Source organism: Diabrotica virgifera, chromosome 3 (genome assembly GCF_917563875.1).
Source record: "Diabrotica virgifera virgifera chromosome 3, PGI_DIABVI_V3a".
Lineage (NCBI taxonomy): Eukaryota > Metazoa > Arthropoda > Insecta > Coleoptera > Chrysomelidae > Diabrotica > Diabrotica virgifera.
In genome coordinates, this window is record NC_065445.1 from 210,990,455 (window position 1) to 211,012,181 (window position 21,727).

The 21,727-nt window shown below is 34.1% G+C and overlaps 1 protein-coding gene across 5 annotated transcripts in view; it reads left to right on the forward strand.

The window, feature by feature from the left end:
- Positions 1-21,727, forward strand: part of LOC114332176 (syntaxin-1A) — an 850,840-nt gene that overhangs the window by 592,739 nt on the left and 236,374 nt on the right. For all 5 annotated transcript variants that reach the window (XR_007697295.1, XM_050647243.1, XM_050647244.1 and 2 more), the window contains exon 4: positions 19,142-19,216. Coding sequence is in view for 4 of the 5 variants with exons in the window: in XM_050647243.1 (XP_050503200.1) it covers positions 19,142-19,216 (75 nt within the window). In the remaining variant the exon portion in view is untranslated. The remainder of the gene's footprint in view (positions 1-19,141; positions 19,217-21,727) is intronic.

The following is a 21,727-nucleotide window of genomic DNA, read 5'->3' on the forward strand; positions in this document are numbered from 1 at the left end:
AACGGTTTTCAGTAACTGAGTAAACTGATATGGTTTTTGGAGGATGCGAAGGAAATGTTTCATTAAGATGGAAAAGGATAATATATTGTCGTTGATGGGGCACGTGCAACTGATAGTTTTCACGAAGGTATTATATAAAATTACGCTTCTATGGAAACAAGCAAACTGAAGGTCAATTAGGCGAAATATTTAAGGAAAACAATGATGGATGAGATAGGCCAATTAATAGTATATTATGCAACGAGCATTTAATGATGGTCATTATGAAGCGAGTATGAGGGGTAAGAAACGAGCCGTATGCGGCGAGTTTCTTATAGAGTACGAGCTTCATAATTATAATTAAATGCAAGTTGTATATACTATTTTTTCTATGATCATTCACAACAAAAAATATATTCAAATTTATTAATTTTGTAACGCAAACAAATTAAGTAGTTTGTCAGTTTGACAGTGTGTTTACATATTGAGAACTGTCAAAGCGTATGTATTTGACTCGCCATTGGTCACTGCGCGTGTACCACCTTTATCGCGAATGCCATATCGCGATTGTATTGGTTAAAAATCTGTATCTTAATGAAAATCTGTATCATAATGAAGTTCATTATGATACAGGTCTTCTTCTTCTTCTTGTGCCACTCCTATCGGAGATTGGAAATCATCAAGGCTACCCTGACTTTGTTTACAGCTGACGTAAAAAGTTCATTAGTGGTGCAGCCAAATACAGCCATGATACAGGTAGTGACATCATAATTGATATATTATAGTATGAGAATAGAAAAAATGATATTTTAAGTTATTAGCGAGTGAAGTGTCGAAAGCTGTAACCCCCTATATTAACATAAAACTTTTTTGACAAGCTAGTCGAGCCAGGACCGGAGTGATTCCCACAGACTGGCTCAAGTCCATCTTTGTCGTAATACCTAAAAACACAATGCTCGAAAATATTCAAAACATCGATTATTAACCTAATGAGCCACACTCTTAATATTTTCCTAAGAATACTACTTCACAACCGAATTACACGCAAATGCGAAGATCTCGAAGATACCTAATTTGGTTTAAGAAATGCTATGTGAGCCAGGTAGATACTTTTTGCGCTAAATATTCTATTATCGCTAAATATTCGATAAAGTACAGAATGTAAAATGAATGCGAATGCTAACAAATATAGTACATAATAGATAAGAAAGAAATTCTTGTCATTAAAAATTTGTATTGGAATCAAACTGCTATCCTAAAACATACAATGAGGTGTCAGACAAGATTGCATTTTGTCACCAATATTGTTCAATGCTTACTCGAACCAGTTATTTAAAAAATCACTTGAGAAACAACCATATTATAGAATAAAAATCAACGGGGAATTACTTAATGTAATTAGATACGCGGAAGATGCTGTAATTCTATCAGAAAATATTGAATTTCCTCAAATTTAGTCCTAGTAATGAAGCTTAAAATAGGAGAAAACCTCGCAATTTTTACAGAATAGATTGATTTGCTTGAAAATTTGAGAATAAGTAGTAGATAGTCCAAGGATCAAAATCTATATGAGGCCGAAAGGCGCTTTTACTATGAGGGTGGTTGCTTCCCCATCTCGGGGTGGAAATTTTTTATTTTATTTTGACCGCAAAAGTTGGTAAAAACATTCATTCTAAGCAAAAAAACGTTCTATACATTTTTTTGATAAAATTAATAGATTTCGATTTATTCGCTATCGAAAGTGTTAGTTTTATATCGAAAAAATCAATGTTTTTAATCAGTTTTCTGCTAATAACTCGTTTTCGTTTTATCAAAACAACTTTCCTTAACAAAAATGTACCTTTTGAAAAAGTAAAAACAGTTTTTTATTTTCTTTAAGACCAATAATAGTAATCGAGCTATACTTGATTATATGTTAGCTCTTCTTCGTCAAATGCTAAATATTGTAGTTTCAAACTCAAAAGACGGGAAAACTGCATTTTTCGAGGATAACTTGTTCAAACTAATTTAAAGTATTTAAAAATATCTATCTACAGAAATAAAAAAAGGTCTCTAGCTCAAAAATTGAGTGACTTATTATGAAAAAGATGTCAGTCCCTCTTTTTTTCAGCGAAAAAGTGATCGGAAACTTCCTCCTACTTACCACCCTAATTAAAATTAGTCACTGACCTTATTTGGTCTTCTATATTTATGTATTATTAATAGGTTCTAGAGGTTTGAGCGGCTTAGAATGATTAGTTTTAAAAAAAATGGAGTTAAACGCGAATAACGAATTTTTGTAGTTTGGTAAAAGTTCTTTTAGAATAGAAAGATTAGCATCAGAGATACGAAAAAATATGTAAATCCAAAATTGTAGCTTATTTAATTCCCAAGAACGTGGTTAGCAAAAAATTTTTCAATAGCAAAAACTGAGTGAGCTATTGACAATTAAAACTTGTAATAACATGCAAAAACCACTTTTACCAACCCTTTTATAGTCACCTCTTTTTGCGACTTAGGGTTTTAAAAGGATTTAATATTAATAGCCTTATAGATCTTGTAGAGACCTATAAAATTATTTTTTACCAAACTTTCTAGGATAAAAAATAAAAAAGTTACAGTTAAAAAATCAATATATTTGTTTGAAAAAAAAGGAGAAATCTTATTGGGAGCTTAATAATGTAAGTTAGCGATGTTTTTAATCATTGGCCTTATTCAGACTTCTTTATTCATGTATTAGTAATAGATTCCAGAAGTTTGACTGGCTTAGAATGATTAGTTTTTAAAAAACTGGAGTTAAAAGCGAATAACGAATTTTTGTAGTTTGGTAAAAAATGCCCTTTTCTTCAGAATAGAAAGATTAGCATCAGAGATACGAAAAAATGTTTACATATAAAATTGTAGGTTATTTAAATCCCAAGAACTTGGTTTAACAAAAATTTCCTACGGCAAAAATTGAGTGAATGGTAAATGAGTAGAATTGATGGATTCGACCGTTACTTGATGGAAGTTCATTTTATCTAACAATAAAACACTGAAAACGTTTGTTTTGACCAACTTGACCAATTTCTATCATACATCAATTCACTTCATAGTAATAGTGAGTTTACAATAGAAACAGAACAGAATAAGTCCATAAACTTTCTAGATGTAACAATTACCAGACTACACAACAAACATGAGTTCTCCGTATATCATAAACCTACCCATACTGATACAACTATACACAATTCATTATCCCATCCTACACAACACAAATTAGCAGCCTACCATAGCATATACATAGACTGACAGAAATTCCCATGTCAAAAAATAACTTCGAGATAGAACTGAACATCATTAAACAAATAGCAGTAAACAATGGCTATAACGAACAAACAATTAACAAAATTTTAAACCAAAAACTCCATAAGAAAGCCCTGAAACTAGTTTATCCACCACCACAGAAAGAACCCAGTACCTTCTGCTCTATCACATACACTGGCAAGATAACAACAAAAATAGCCAGATACATAAAAAAGAAAAGAATAACACCAGCTCTCAGAACTAACAACAACTTAAGCAAATATATTAAGAACAATAAGAGCCGAGGGAGAAAACAACTACAGAGTGGTGTTTACAAACTAACTTGTGGTGACTGTCCGAAAACTTACATCGGTCAAACTGGTAGAACCTTTGACAAACGGATAGCAGAACACAAAAGGGCTTTCAACAATAGAAAAACAGACACGTCTACATACGCACTTCACCTTCTAGATCATAATCATTCGTTTAATGAACAGTTTCAAATTCTGCATATTCAAAATAAAGGCCTTAAGCTATCTTTATTAGAATCTATGGAAATTAATAAATTGAAAAATAAAGATATAATTCTGAATGACCAACTCGAGACAAACAGCTCCCCACTCCTCAACCTCTTCAGTTAAAGACTTTAAAAAGGCAAACACATAGTAAACTAAATCACTTGAGAAAGGCACTCTGCCGAAACAGCTGTAGTCACATAGATGTAATAAATGTTGTGGAAGTATAGAAAACAAACGTTTTCGGTGTTTTATTGTTAGATAAAATGAGTAGAACATTGATTTTTTAGATATAAAACTAACACTTTCGATAGTGAATAAATCGAAAAATATTAATTTGATCAAAAAAATGTATATAACATTTTTTGCTTAAAATGAATTTTATCAACTTTTGCGGTCAAAATATAATAAAAAATTTCCACCCCTGAGATGGTGTGGCAACCACCCCCATGGTAAAAGCGCCTTTCGGCATCATATAGATTTTGATCCTTGGACTATCCACTACTTATTCTCAAATTTTCAAGCAAATCGATCCATTCTGTAAAAATTGCGAGCTGAAAAGCTTCGGTTACTGGACTAATTATGCTTGATCATATGCACGAAGTAGGAGAAGAAATGAGCATTAAAATAAACCCAAACAAAACCAAATTTTTAGGATCAACTAGATTCAGGCATAGAAATAAAACACAGAGTAGCAATCAGTAATGCCGGTTTCACCAACACATCTTAAGCTTACGAAACATACGCGTTGTACCATTGAGTTTTAGATCAATTTTCAGCTTGCCACAATGGATTGCCATGTGGATCACATAGATAAGAATCTAAAATGATGGTGCAACGTAAGTCAGACTTAAAGCGGCGCTATCTATAAGCTGAGCTGGAGCTTAAGATTTGTTGGTGCAACCAGGCATAAAACTTCTTTTATGAAAATGAAGTAATTTCTTTGCAATAATCATCTCAGTTTAAAACTAAGAGTGATAGAACTAAGACAAATATGTTTTATTATGTACTTTTGTATGGTGCAGAAGTGTTGACACTATGTCTTATCTGAGAATATAGTGAGCGGAAATGGATATAGAATACTACAACTAATCCTTAAAGGCAAAATAGAGGGCCGTAGAACTGTAGGAAGAATAGCTCTATATAAAAAATATTTTCCTCCCTAGGGAGGAAAAGTACAACTTTGCTCCCTACAATCAGGTTCGGAAAAGTATACTTTCGGTAGAGGTAGGTGGAAAAATAAGTTTCTTATTCAAAAATCATTTGAGCACCGACTCAGATATCAAATGATAATTATTTAATCATAATTATTTATCAAAGGATAATTATTCCGTGTTGCCGAAGATCGAGAAGGCTTCGTAATGGTGATTGTCTATATCCAAAGTAACAAATATACAATGGAAAAACACAATACTAAACCAACCAAATTCACGAACACCCTAGACAGCTTTTAGCTCATGACTAACTCATGGCTAATACATATTTGGGTTATTAATTAAGAACATCAGGACGACATTGCAAGATAAAAACAAGATAAAAAACAACTGAGGATCTGCGATCTACGATTCTTTTAATTGTAATAAATTTCATAAGGTTGTAATGTATAGCAAAATATAAATTCTCGGGTTTTATTGGTTTTTTCGCCTTGTTAACCACAACCAGTAAAAATATAAGATTGTTTTTTCTCGGTTTTCTAACAACTTTCTCTAGTAGTTTCTAAACAATTGATAGTTTCCTGATTAGGATATTGGGCGATATACATTTTCTGTCTGTCATTATTTCTCTTGTTATTCATGGCTTAACTAATCCACAGTTAGTTAAGAATCAGTGTACATGTATAAACTCCTTGCTATTAAAATGTCCTTTACTATACGGAGAGTGTTACAACAAGAGAATTTTAAGATAATAATATAAAGATGACATTTACATGTCGTGTTGATGTTAGACGCCTGGCATTATTTTTTCTCTCTCGTTTTTCGTTTCCGCCCCTGTTAACATGTACCCGACAATTCATACATAATACACAATACCGACACATTCTAGGGCAACGCGACTGAATGTAAGACAGCCAGGTTTATATTATTAAATGGCTTGTCGTTTCTTTGTCTAATATATTGAACATGAAGCTTCGTCGTTATTATAAAAATGTTTCTGATCCTGATTTAGAACAACAATGGAAGTGCGTGATCACGACTTAGTCTCCTCTATTTAGTTTTATTTAGCCTCAAAAAACACTGTGTATTGTTTATAGGTCAGGAAAGAAGCTGAAAAAATGACGAAACCTCGCAATTTTTTCGTCCAGCATCGATTTGTACAAAAATTTGGAATTAGACTCATTTTACCCTCTAGTTCATTTTCTATATTGAGCCGTAGTACGCTTTTCTTTTTTTAGGGGTGAAAACTACCCCTAATTATAAAAAATTATAAAACAATATTTTAAACTTTAATATGGTCAACATTTTGTTTTTTTTTTGGTTAAATAATGATTTGTTTATGCTTCAGGATATAATATCATAATAGTTCAACCCTTAAAACCACCCTTGTTAGAACTATATATAAAAAATTTATTTATCATAAAATAATTATTTCGGCTTGCATCGGTTTGTATAAAAATTTGGCATTAGGATTATCTCACCCTTCATTTTCTATGGCGTTGATTATTTTTAGTGGTGTGAACTACCCTTTATTGTCAAAAATTATATAAAAACATTTAATATGGGTAAAATTTGGATTTGACTAGTGAAGTAATGATTGTTTTATGCTTTAGGACATAATATCATAATATTTCAACCCTTAAAAACTACCCTTAATAACATTGCAATTTTTATAAGCAGTTCAACAGAAAAAAAAAGTAGAATTCAACAAAAATTCAACAAAAAAAAATTTACACAAAAATACGAATTTACAAATCGAGATCGATGTCACGTTCTGGCCTAGGCCAAACTAGTTTGTCCTAAGCGCGTTAGGATGAACTAGTATGGCCTAGGCCAAACTAGTTTGCCCTATCGCGCGTAGGCCCAACTAATTTGTCCTAGGCCAAACTAGTTTATCCTGATATAAATACACACACTCCAGGCCAAACTAGTTTATTGTTACGCGATTGACTCTACTATTTTATTTATTTATATCTTTAGGCACTAAGTTTAATTTAAATAAAGGAAGACTTACTTATATTATTTTATTTACATCACTTATTTATTTTAATAATTACAAATAACACCAACTAACACATCTAATTTATTTACAACTCAAATTTATGATTTAATTAACTAAACATAATAACTTCGATAACTAATATATACATTTCATTAAATCCGATTTCGAATACAATTATATCACGCGTCGCGGCTCGTTCATTGACTGACTGGCCTGTGCTCGAATTCCTGTTCTTAAATACTCTGACAGCGGTCGCCTCGAATCGCCGTGGAAGGTCTGGCCTTTACTCGTAAGCCCGGGAAACATCGAGAATAATTAGGCCGGGTTGTGAGGCGTCACATTATCCTGATATAAAGACGCACACTTTAGGCCGAACTAGTTTATCCTGAACTGTAAGTTTTTATATCAGGATAAACTAGTTTAGAGGATAAACTAGTTTAGCCTAGTCTAAACCAATTTAATCTAGTCGAAAGTACATAATTGATTACAGATTGGTGGCTGTGGCTGATTTAAACGTAAGTTTAGAAGGCACTATCAAGAGTTGTAAGACTTTTAAGTATTTAGGATAAATGATAAACCGAGATGATACTTGTACGAAATATATAGAAATGAAAATAGTACGGGGAAAAGAAGCCACGAAAGTACTCCATGGAGTGATATGGAAGAACACTCTAACTAAAGAAAACAAAAAAGGATTTTTTTATTGCATAGTTCTGAATATTACCCTACAAGAGCGGAAGAATCGCCAGTGACAACAATAATACGAAATAAAATACGAACAGTTGAATTGGAGTTTATGAGAGGGTGTCTACAAATTACCAAGTAGGATAGAATAAGAACACAGGAAATATGAGACAGAATAGAAGTAGAATGCTCATTTACAAAAAAGTTGTGGTAGTAAAAGTAGAGCCCTGAAATGGTACGGGCATGTACAAAGAATGCCGGAGCACAGGTGGCCGAAAATATTATTGGACTGGTACCCGCTGGGAGGAAGACGGAGAGAAAGACCTGCTGTGAGATGGAAGACTCACATAGAAAATGCTATGATAGATAGAGACCTCAGAGATGGCGACTGGGAGAATAGAGTGCTATGGAAGACGAAAACGACAAACTCATATTGGGAAAAAGCCGAGAAGAAGAAAGTAATTCAGCGAACTAGTACGACTTAATATATATAATAAATTGAATAAAATACTATGTTCTTGGAAAAATAATCATTTTTATTAAAATTATAATTATTCGTAACAAACAAACAATAATATTGAGCTATATTCGCGGTCGGACGAACAGATAGCCTAAGTCAAATTTCTCACCTTTAGTACTATCCTTGGATTATAAGCTTTCATTTGACACCTCATTTGTCATTCTACCTAGTATAATGACGAAGGAGTTGAGTTCACGGACAGATAGACAGACGGACGTGGATAATTCAACGTTTTCATATTTTTCAAAATTGGTGAAAACAATATGATTCTTACTCGATTTTATTCGTAAGTGTATCTTTTCTTTGAATTTTTGGAGAAAACGCCATCCTTTTATTTATTATTTTTTATATTATTTAATTATACAAGAAATATTGATTTATAGCATGTATCAATATCTTCATTCGATGTATCATATGGTACATTATATCGATGTATAATTTTTTTGCCATCCCTGTTGGGACGTGATTTGGGTATTCCCCGCATGTAAAAGTCCTTACACGTTCGCTAAATTTCTTTCGACTCGGCTAAATTGGTTTAGACTAGGCCGTACTAGTTTATCCTGAAGTGTGAGTCTTTATTATATCAGGATAAACTAGTTTGGCCTAGGCCAAACTAGTTTGGCCTGAAGTGTGTTTATTTATATCAGGACAAACTAGTTTGGCCTGCGAAATAGGACAAACTAGTTTGGCCTGCGCCATAGGACAAACTAGTTTGGCCTAGGCCATACTAGTTTACCCTAACGCGCTTAGGACAAACTAGTTACTCACCGGCACAAAATTCCGCCACCCAAAATTTTTGATTAAGTTTGACAATCTATAACTTTATTATTTTTACTCCAATTTTCAAGATTCTTGCACCGGTTTGTAGGTACATGTATTGGTGTCGTTTTTTTATTATTCCTGTAACAAAATTTTTTTGCTTATATGGAATTATACGGGGGTGAATGGAAGTGATGTATTTTCTCTTAACTTTAAAACATTCTGTGGAAAAATTTTGTAGGGCTGATTTTGTTTCATACTACTTTTGTATTATCCTGGAAGTATCACTAAGGTTTTGTTTTTTGAATTATCCAAGTATCTCTTTTCTTGTAAGAGCTGTAAATAAAAACACTGCTTTGAAGGTTTTTTTAATTAAAAATATCAAATTCATTAAAATTAACAAAACAAAATAAAATTAACAACAAAAACAAACAATTCAATAGCGGGAATGTCCACCTCTTGCAGCAACGACTGTTCGCAATCAAATAAAGATGTGTTATCCTTGCCTTGGGAATAGCCTGATATTCCTCTGGCAGGGCCATAACTGTACCAAATCCTCTGGAGGCCTAGGATGACGGCGAATAGCTTTTTTTAATTCATCCCATAAATACTCAATAGGATTGAGATCTAGGCTGCATGCGGGCCATTCTAATCTTATCAATCCAACCTCTATTTTATGAGTCAATCAGTGCTTTTATTTACAAAAAATGGTACAGCTCTTACAAGAAAAGAGATATTCAGATAATTCAAAAAACAAAATTTTAGTGATGCCTCCGGGATAATATGACAGGACTATGAAACAAAACCAGCCCTTCCATTTTTCCACAGAATGTTTTAAAGTTAGGAGGAAATACAACACTTCCATTCACCCACGTATAATGCAATGCAAGCAAAGTTTTTGTGTTACCGGAATAATATACATGTACCTACAAAATAGTGCAAGAATCTTGAAAATCGGAGTAAAAATAATAAAGTTATAAATTATCAAACTTAAACAAAAATTTTGGGTGGCGGAATTTTGTGCCGGTGAGTGTAGTTTGGCCTGAAATCGGGATTGGCCGGTAACATATACATTGAAAATGCTCTATTACACTCCCAAGAGGGCTATTTGAATTTTTCGAAAAAAAAAATCGTTTTATAAACATAGCCTCTTTATTTTTGATGATAAAAAGATTTTTCACACATGATTTTGTAGGGTATTTTGAAGAGCTATAAGACTATGTAAATTAAATTCCATAAGATCCCTTAGATTTTAAGTGGGGTGAGTTTAAAGGGCACGAATAAGGAGGTGTTTGCTCGTAAATAGAGGTTTTAAACAGCTATATCTCGCTAAATATTCACTGTAGAGCAAAATTTATGCACAAGGAAATGTTAGCTATTAAAAAAGCTACAATTTAATACCATATCATTTTTTTCGTATCTCCAGTATTTTCGGAGATATTTTGAAGAAAAGGGTGAAAAATACGAAATTGCAAAAAATCAACTTATTTTTAAACTCCAATTTTTCTAAAATTAAGCATTTTAAAGAGGCCCTTCTTAAGTGTATTGATAATACATATATAGAAATAATTACAGAAGGGTGAAGATCAATTTTAATTAGGAGGGTAGTTAGGGGGATTGTTTTCACTGATTTTTTCGTAGAAAAAAATAGGTACCGACCTTATTTTGATCATAAGTCGCTCAATTTTTATGCTAGAATCGTTTTATTGATTTTTTTTTGAAAGGTCTAATTACATATATACTTGAAAACATATTCAGTAAGGTTTTCTCGAAAAATGCAAAGTTTCCCGTTATTTGGCTTTGAATATTTCAAATTATGCACTTTACGAAAAAAGCTAACTTTAACATGCCGTATCCCGGTATATATTGGTCGTAGAAAAATTATAAAAAAAGGATTTTATTTGTGTTTCTAAAATATAAAATTTTGATATCTACAGTTTTTTGATTAAATGCATATTTTTCGAATTATTCTTAAAACACCCTCAAAAAAAGTCGATTTCTTCGTCGAACAACTGTTGCTTTCAACCGCGAATAACTCAAAAAATATTAGTTTTAGGAAGAAAAGGGGGAATCCCCCCACCCAAATAGTTCTTGTAAGGTTGTGTAATCACAATTGTGTAACAGCATCAATCTGAGAAAACGATTAAAAATCGCATCAAAATTCAATTACATCTAACAAAAGATAGAAATACCAGCAAGCTTTATTTCCGAGATTTTTCATTTCATTACAAAGCCTTATTATAATGTAAGGCCTTTTCCGTTCGGCTCTGCCTTTTACACGGCCATTTTTCTATTGTTGTGTGTTGAAAAAGCGCGCCTGGGAGCCTGTGCGTTGCCACGATGCGATATTTATTTTTCTGATTTATAATGCAGAAAAAAAGGCAAACAATATATATTTATACAACAGATTTCTCCCCTCTTTGGGTTCTTCGTGGTCTGAATGGTAGCTGGGGGGAAATTAAAGGTGTTAAACGACCTTTACTAAAACATTCGTAACAGTAAGCTTGGCCTATAAACGTTTTAGCTCCAGTTCCGTTTCGGTATCGAATATTAAAAAAAATACATTGTTTCAAAAGTTAAGCATCACCGAAAATTTTCGCTATTATTAACTATTTTCATTGTAAATTCATGATAGGTTTTAGGAGCATTCCTTTAGGTATGAACGAACAGCTCTGAAAAGCACATCTTATACGAATTATGAATGTTCTTGGGAAAAACACTTTTTTAAAAACTGAACTCACAATTTAAACTTTTATTTTCGACTTACAAAGATTTTAGTATCAACACAATAAATTAAAATCAGACTTTAATTACAGATTTTAATCAGACTTTACTTTAACATTTAAATCAGACTTTAATTTAGAGATTTTAATCAGATATATATAATATGGAAAATATTGATTTTTACATGGTGTTTTATAATTGCTGATCTTGCTGTCCTGTACGTCGCAATTAAGTCCAAAATGCTCAAGCGGTAGCCACGTGTTGACTCCACGTGGTAGATTTACAGGATGGTAGCGGTCGTTGTACTATAACTACTCGATCCCCTGAAGAAGTTTTGTAAGGGACGAACAAAACTTTTGGATTGGCATCTCCTGGAATTTCGTTGCTAGAAATTGTTTTTTTATCTGTAACATATACAAGTCAAATAATTTTAATAAAAATCTATATAGTCGAGGAAATGAAGCTGAAAAAATGGCAAAACCTCGCAATTTTTTCGTCCAGCATCGATTTGTACAAAAAATTGGGTTTAAGCTCATTACACCATCTAGTTCATTTTCTATCTTGAGCCTTTGTACGCTTTTGGTTTTTTAAGGGTGAAAACTACCCCTAATTGTAAAAAATTATAAAATAACATTTTAAACTTTAATATTGTCAACATTTGGTTCTTAATAGTCACATAATGATTGTTTTATTCTTTAAAATACACTATCATAATATTTCAACCCTTAAACCACCCTTGTTGGAGCTATATATTGTAACAAAAGAGAAATCTTGGCCGACCGCCGTATAACAGTAAACACCTCGAGAATGACGTCATCGAATGATCTAGGCCTCGGCGGAAAGGAGGAGGAACTTCTCGAACGTACGACCCGTAGGCGGAACACGCTGATAGCTAGAGATGGGCGTCGATTGTTCCAGAATAACAACTGGGTATAAATACGGGCATATTTGTAAATAAAGTTTAGTCTTAAGCTAAAGTTTGTAAAGTAAACTTGTATAAATAAATAATAAAGTCGTATATAAATACCCGAACGCTCGTTTATTACAGTTGGTGTCGGTGTTCGGTAAACTTAGTGCGATATAAATAAGTGAATTACAGAGAGATTTTAAAAGACTTTTGAACTTTATTCGTCGGGAATAACCGGAGTGCGTTAATTGTTCGATATTCGGAAATACTTTAAAAGACTTTTGGACTTTATTCGTCGGGAATAGTTAAAGTGCGTTGATTGTTCGGTATTCGGAAAGACTGTTAAAAGACATTTTGGAAAGTACGTGTGCGCCGACCAAAGATGTTGTTACAAGAACTTACAGTAAAACAGCTCCGTGAACAGCTAGAGGAACGGGATCTGGACAGCAGTGGGCTCAAGATAGTCCTACAAGCACGACTCGAGGATGTCCTCACGAAGAACGGATAAGACCCAAAGACGTTCCACTTCCAGTCAGCAGAACAAGCAATCTTATCGAAATTAAAAACTGTTTCTGAAACGATCGATGAAACTTCTAGAAAAAGCGACGAGAAATTCGAAAATGTTGCTAAAAGATTCGACGAGACTTCTCAAAAGATTGATGAAACTTTTAAAGAGGTCTGTAGACAAAACAACGAAAAACTTGAAGAAGTTTGTAAACAGAACAATGAGAAATTTGAAGAAGTTTCTAGAACATTCGATAAGATACAGAAAAGTGTAGACGACAATAAAGAAACGTTAGAAGAGAAGATCAAACAACTAGAGACTATGGTAACCAATACGAAAGTTCTACCTTCAGTTAATGCAGTAGTTTTGGCCGTAGAAGAGAAGATCAAAGAATTAGAAAGCATGATAACCGATACAAAAGTGCAACCGTCAGTTAATGCAGTAGCTTTAGATCCTGTAGTGAAAGATGAACTACCGAGAGACGAAATGTCGCATAATATGAGATTCAAATTACCACCATTTGATGGAAAGTCCTCTTGGTCCATATACCTTAGACAATTCGAAGCTATTGCGACCGCCAATCATTGGACCGAACAGGAAAAGGCTGTTTCCTTGACTGCTGCTTTGCGAGGTGATGCTGCAGATATATTAAGATCAATTCCTAAGGGTCAAGAAAATTGTTACCAGACCTTGTTCACTCGTCTAGAAAAACGCTATGGAGATGCCCATCTACAACAAGTATACAAAGCACAACTGCGAAGTAGAAGTCAACGAGCAAGTGAGAATCTGCAAGAATTTGAAGCAGATGTGGCTCGTGTGGTGCGGTTGGCTTATCCAGAGGTGCCAGATAGCGTTTTAGAAGAAATTGCAGTAGATACCTTCGTCAATGGGCTGAAAGATAGTGAACTACAGAAAGCTTTACGACTAGCAAGACCGAAAGTTTTAGATGAAGCACTTGCTATTGCCTTGGAACACGAAGCAGCTAGCCAAGCTTCACGAAACAATCGAGTAATAGCCGTGGAAAAAGGCGATAAGAGAAAAGATGAACGTTTGGTGGAAATGGTACGGAGGGTGATTCGTGACACGATGCCGAAGAGACGCGTGAAGAGGGCTGGAAGAGTTCGTTCAAATACAGATGCTTCCTCGATAGGCCATGCGGTGAAAGTTGTAATCACCGGCTTAAAGTAGAGGAACAGCGTTGCCCTGTGAGACGAACTACCGTAGTTAATGAACAATGGCAGCCCCAACAGCTACAACACGCCCAAGAAGATGATCCATGTATAAAAAGAGTATTGGATTGGATGCAGCAAGGTGAGAGACCTAGTTGGCAGAACATTAGTGCATGTAGTCCAGAAGTCAAGGCCTACTGGAGCCAATGGAATTGCCTGGTACTAAAAGATGATCTTCTGTACAGAACCTTTGAGAACGGTGATGGTACAGAATCTAAGCTGCAGTTGATTGTACCTAAAAGTAAAGTGTCAGAAGTATTGCGTCAGTTGCATGACGGTACATCAGGTGGACACTTTGGTATTACGAAGACTCTGCAAAAGGTTCGAGAACGGTTCTATTGGGTGAACTGTAAAGATGATGTAAGAAGATGGTGCCGGAAATGTGAACTGTGTGCATCCGGTAATGGTCCAGTTGGTAAAAAGAGAGCACCCATGAGACAGTACAATGTTGGAAGTCCTATGGAAAGAGTAGCAATCGACATTGCAGGTCCATTTCCAGAAACCGATGCTGGAAATAAATACATTCTGGTAGCCATGGACTACTTTACGAAATGGACCGAGGCCTATGCATTACCGAATCAAGAAGCTGCTACCGTTGCAAAGGTACTTGTTAAAGAGTTCTTCAGCCGATTTGGTGTTCCCTTGGAGATCCACTCCGACCAAGGGCGAAACTTTGAGTCAGCTCTTTTCCAAAACGTTTGTAAATTGATTGGTGCCAATAAGACCAGAACAACACCCCTGCATCCTCAATCAGATGGAATGGTCGAGAGGATGAACCGAACGATGGGAAAACACTTGTCCAAAGTTGTATCTGAACATCAGCGAGATTGGGACCAACACATTCATTTATTCCTGATGGCCTACCGCTCGGCCGTGAATGAAACTACAGGTCAAACACCAACCTGCCTGATGTTGGGTCGTGAAGTTCGTTTGCCCTGCGACCTAGAGTTTGGCTGCAGACCTTCCGAGGAATATGTTGCAGGCGAAGAATACGTAGACCGCCTGAAGTTACGAATGAACAACATTAATGAACTTGCCCGACAACACATCCAGATAGCCAGTGACAGAATGAAAGATCAATATGATTCTCGCTGCAAGAATGAAAGCTTCGAAGTAGGTGATCTTGTCTGGCTTTATAATCCACAACGTCGTCGAGGCCTGTGTCCTAAACTGCAAAGACAATGGGAAGGTCCGTATGAAGTTAAGAAGAAAATAAATGACGTAATATACAGAATTAAGAAGTTACCAAACGGTAAACCAAAAGTTATTCACATAAATCGTCTTGCACCATATGCTGGCTCAAATGAAGCAGAGGAAGCCCGAGTCCTCCAACAGGAGATGAAAGATGCACCACAGCCAAGTTTTAAGGAATTTATGTCAAATTACGCAGAAAGAAAGAGTGCTAGATTCGGCGTGACCACAGAAGTTCAGCAAGATCTGTTTGGTGTTCCAGAAAACGTCTCTCTAGCCCACTGTATTGCCCAAGACCTCGAGATGACTAAAGGAATCTCGTCCGTATTCAATAGAAAGTTCGGCCGCCTGGATGAGTTAAGGAATCAACAACCTAAAATTGGAAGAGTATTGCGATCGGAAGATGGTCCTCGATCTTTGCTGTATATAGTGACCAGGAAGTCTTATACGGACACGCCAAGCTACGAGAACATATGGCGTGCTCTAACTAATTTGAAGAAAATCGTGTGTAATTATGACATCAAAGATTTGGCTATACCAAAAATAGGCCATGCAGTAGAAAATCTGGATTGGAAGATTGTGAGAAGCATGCTTGAAGTGATCTTCAGAGAAACTGGCGTACGAATTACTGTGTGTTGCATGAACCCGAAGATGTCATACCCTTCAAAGACAGTAGACTGCTATTTCTTCTTGAAGGGTGTATGCAGAGCTGGAGAGTCGTGTAGATTCCGCCATCCTGGGCCTTCATCTAGAGTTGCTGATCGGGACGCTCAGATCTAAGAGGGGAGCAGTGTAACAAAAGAGAAATCTTGACCGACCGCCGTATAACAGTAAACACCTCGAGAATGACGTCATCGAATGATCTAGGCCTCGGCGGAAAGGAGGAGGAACTTCTCGAACGTACGACCCGTAGGCGGAACACGCTGATAGCTAGAAATGGGCGTCGATTGTTCCAGAATAACAACTGGGTATAAATACGGGCATATTTGTAAATAAAGTTTAGTCTTAAGCTAAAGTTTGTAAAGTAAACTTGTATAAATAAATAATAAAGTCGTATATAAATACCCGAACGCTCGTTTATTACAATATAAAAAATTTACTTATCCTAAAAGAATAATTTCGGCTTGCATCGATTTACATAAAAATTTGGTATTAGGATCATCTCACCCTGTACTTCATATTCTATGTCATGCTTAAGGGCGTTGATTATTTTTAGGGGTGTAAACTACCCCTTATTGTCAAAAATTATATAAAAACATTGTAAACTTTAATATGGTTAAAATAATATTTCAACCCTTAAAAACCACGCTTAATAACATTACAGTTTTTATAAGTAGATATTTTAATAGATCTATACAGAAAAAAAAAGTAGAATTAAAGAATTACAAAAACATTTATTTACACAAAAATACGAATTTACAAATATGTACAAATACATATACAAATAGTTTTTTAGTCATCTTCCAGTATACGAACCGGTTATGTGGTATTACACATACATTGAAAATTATCCATATTTATCCGAATTTTTCGAAAAAAAAATTCATTTTATAAACATAGCTCCTTCATTTTTGGTGATGAAAAGTTGTTTCAAAAATGACTTTGTAGGATTTTTTAAGAACTATAAGACTGTGTAAACTAAATTCCGTAAGATCCCTTAGTTTTTAATTAGGGTGGGTTTAAAGGGCTCGAATAAGGGGGTGTTTGCTTGTAAATAGAGGTTTTAAACAGCTATATCTCGCTAAGTGTTCACTGTAATGAAAATATATGCACAAGGGAATTTTATTTATGAAAAAATCTACAATTTAGTAGTCCATCATTTTTTTTCGTATCTCCAGTATTTTCGGAGATATTTTGAAGTAAAAGGTGAATAATGGGAAATTCCAAAAAATTATTTTTTTTAAACTCTCAATTTTTCTAAAATTAGGCCTTTCAAAAATAGGTCGATCTTCTTGGGTGTATTGATAATACAAAAATAAAAGGAATTACAGAAAGGTGAAGACCAGTCTTTTATTAGGAGGGTAGTTAGGGGGTTGTTTTCACTGATTTTTTCATAGAGAAAAGCAGGTATCGACCTTTTTTTGATCATAAGTCGCGTAATTTTCAGGCTAGAAACTTTTTATTATTATTATTTGAAAGGGCTAACTGTATACTTGAAAAAAAAAATAATTTAAGTTTTCCTCGAAAAATGCAAAGTTTTTCCGTTATTTTACTTTGAATATTTCAAATTATGCATTTGACGAAAAAATCTAACTTTTAACATGCCGTATCTCGGTTTGTATTGGTCTTAAAGATATTACAGAAAAAGAATTTGGTTTGTGTTACTAAAAGATAGAATTTTGATATCTACAGTTTTTTTGATTAAATGCATATTTTTCGAGGTATTCTCAAAAAACCCTTTAAAAAAGTCGATTTTTTCATCGAAAAACTGTTACTTTCAAGCGCGAATAACTCGGAAAAATATTAGTTTTACGAAAAAAATGTAAAAATTTTTTTTTTTAGAATTACTTTTTACATCGATTTGCATGGTTAAAATGTAATAAAAAATTTCCACCCCCGAGATGGGGTGGCAACCACCCCCAAGGTTTTAGCGTACAGTGGCATGATATAGAAAATGATCCTTGGACTATTCCCTACCTTCTGTGAAAATTTCAAGTAAATCCATGCTGGACGAAAAAATTGCGAGCCAAAATGCTTCATTTCCTCGACTAATACAGGAATTAACCAAAAAATAATTTTCCGGGATGTTCTTCTTCCTTAGGAGAGTTTATGGAATTTGTCTAAAGGGATGTGGTCTATCCTGAATGGTTTGAATTTCTGTAGTCCTAATTTGTGGGAAGTATTAGCGATTTATCTGGAACTGTTGCTCTTGAATTTAATAACTCTGGATATTTTGAAAACTTTAAATTTCTTTTTTTTTCTTTATTATTTTTTTGGTTGTATGTCAGTAATCTAAATCCTTGCTTGTCCCAGGTTGAGGGGAATTATTCCTGTTTTGTTTTGCAGTTTCTTTATCTTCAATTTCTTTCCTATCGTCTGGCTAATCTTGTAGGCAAGGTTCCGAATTAGTTTTTGACTTAGGTTGATGTTTTATGTTTTTCTTATAACTGTAGCTTTTAATGTTTTTATAGTAACTTCGTTATTTTCCTTTATAAGTTTTGCAGAATATCGTGTAAGTAATTTAATCCTACTGACTGCGTCAATTATGAATGTTCTTGGGAAAACCATTTTTTTAAAAACTGAACTCACAATTTAAACTTTTATTTTCGACTTAAAAGATTTTAGTAACAACACAATAAATTAAAATCAGACTTTAGTTACAGATTTTAATCAGACTTTACTTTAACATTTAAATCAGACTTTAATTTAGAGATTTTAATCAGACTTTTATTACACATTTAAATCAGACTGAAAAATATTGATTTTTACATGGTGTTTTATAATTTTATAATTGCTGATCTTGCTGTCCTGTACGTCGCAATTAAGTCCAGAATGTTCAAGCGGTAGCCTCGTGTTGACTCCAGGTGGTAGAATTTACTTGATGGTAGCGGTCGTTGTACTATAACTTGCGTGCTCAATGGGGCCCATGTCTGGAAACATCGCAGGCCACTCCAAATCGTGTAAAATTAAAAAACAAACATTAAAAAACATAAAAACAAACTGATATATAATATTTTTCAAACAATTAATATGCTTCTTTTGTTACAGAAACGAAACAAGAGCTGGAAGACCTAATGGCCGATATCAAGAAAACTGCCAATAAAGTCCGTGCCAAGCTAAAGGGTGAGTGTTTCATTGAATTTTAATCTTAATTTTTTAAAGTTAAGAATAATTAAGAAATAACATAGTATCGTTCTTATAAAATAAAATATTGAAAATTGTTTAATCAATGGACCCTTAAAATAAATTATCAGGTTTGTAAAATTATCTCTCGAAGCCAATAAGAACTTACAATTTAAATCACAAAATACAAATAACCAAGTAAAAACAAGAAACAGAACTTCAAAAATCTTCAAAAATAACGATTTAGTGAGACAGAGTGGTGTATTGAGTCCATTATTGTTTATAAGCGTTATGGACGAAGTAATAAAAGCTGCTGGCCAAAAACAAAAAAATATATTGCAGGATACAGAAATATGCAAGTAGTCAAAGTAGAAGCATGTGTAACTTAAGAGTAAACACCGAGAAAACTAAAGTGATTGGTAGTAACAAAAAACAACACAAAAATAAACATTAACATTGAAGGAAATATAATCGAACAGATAGAAGTATTCAAGTACTTAGGGATAAGTTTGAATAACAAAGGGACACAAGAAGACGAGATTGGTGCCAGAATAAACTCAGCAGCTAGATTATAATATCATGCACTATACAAAAACTTCTTGAACAGAAAAGAAATAACAACAAAACCTAAAATGATCGTATACCAAACAGTGTACCAACCTGTATTAACCTATACCGGGCAGAAAACTGGGTACTTGACGAAAGACAAACAAAGCGACTGCAAGCAAGTGAAATGAAATACTTGAGGAAAGTGCTGGGTGTTAGAAGAACAGACAGAAGAAGAAACGAAGACATTAGACAAGAACTAGGAACTAAATCACTGAAGGTAAAAGCAGAAGAAAAGAAACTTAAATGGTGGGGACACATGATCAGAATGAATGAAACTAGACAGGTGAAGAAGATATGGTAGGCGAAAAGAATAGGGAAAAATCGTAGAGGACGACCAAGAAAAACATGGAACAAAAGGAAAGGAGGGAAAGAAAAACATGGAAAGAGGGAAGACATGGAGTGAGGCGAAGGAACTAGCTCGAGACAGAAAAGAGTGGCGTAAATTTGTAGACAAAATTTAGGGAAAGCTTGTACACCTCGACACCTACGGGTATAAGAGGTTTTCGATTATGTATGTATGTGTGAATGCAAATAAGCACTCTGTGATATTCCATTCTAATAATTATTCTCATCTTGAGCTTTCCATTCTTATGGTTCTTGTAGTTTTCCTTAGGATACCAATTAAAGATATACATACTGTTACACTGTATAGAAAACAATTAGAAGGGTATATAATTACAACGCTAGAAACTGAGAGAAACATATTTAAAACGACATAATATCAATTGTCTGAAATACCTTGTCTGAAATTTAATGGTGAATGGATTCGGAGAGTACAGGCTAACGTTGTTGCCAAACTTATTGTTTTCATTTGACCTGTTGTCATTTTTAGCATTTGAAAAATGTGCTAAGACCAGTGGCGGCTCGTACCACTTTAAGAAGGTAGTGCCACAACTCGGGCAGCCGCCAAAATTTTTAGTGACGGATTCACGATATTGTCAAAAAAAGGTATACTGACAACAAAAACTAAAAAAAAATATGCGCGGATACTTTTATCTTATGTACATATCTTAAGTTTATTGATCTGAGGTGCCAAGCAATTGTCCAACATTGATCAAAACAGTTCCGTAAATTAATTAATAATAAAAACCTCTTAACCTACCACCAGCATTTACTGCTGATAGTGCTTGAAAATTGTTATTACGATTTAGTCTCTATTTACCAATTTATAAAAATAATACTATTTCATTATTCACACACATACACAAATTTTTGTAATGTCACTTTTAAAGTTTACGATATATGAAGTTCATTCTTCTATTTTTTGGTTGCAAAGTTTTCAATGACTTTATAATTAAAATTATCAATACAATTTACAAAATGCTTTTCTGCAGATAGCATACCTAAAGCACTAGGTTTCGATGTAAACATAGAAAAACAGCGTTCTGCTTCAGATGTTGATATAGGAATGGTAACTAAAATACTTAAAAGTTTAATAGTTTCTTCAAATGTGCTTTTTAAACCTTCCCTCTACAATAAAACCGATAGCGAAACAGCCCCAGAGGTAGTACTTAATTCGTCTCGCTAATACAGTACCTACTTCTAATTCAGTTTTAAACCGAGTTTTGCTTAAAAATTAAAATTGTCTCCATGGTTCATTAAGAAATGATTCGGAGAACCGATGCTTATAAGCAGAAAACTTCTCCGACATAAATAAATTAGAAGCAACTAAATGTCCGGAGAAGGTAGACCTTTGAAAGATCTGGTACTTTGAATAATATGAACCTTTAAGTCGTTGTCTAATTCGGCGCTAAAATTGACCAGCTCCTTAAATATGCCTCTATTTTCTGAATTTTCTTTTTCGTCGTGACCTCTTAAAGCTAACTCGAAAGCTCCACAACACCTTATAACATTTGTAGTTTTTTTTTTCTAGCGAAAAACCACCAAAAAATTTTTTAAAAT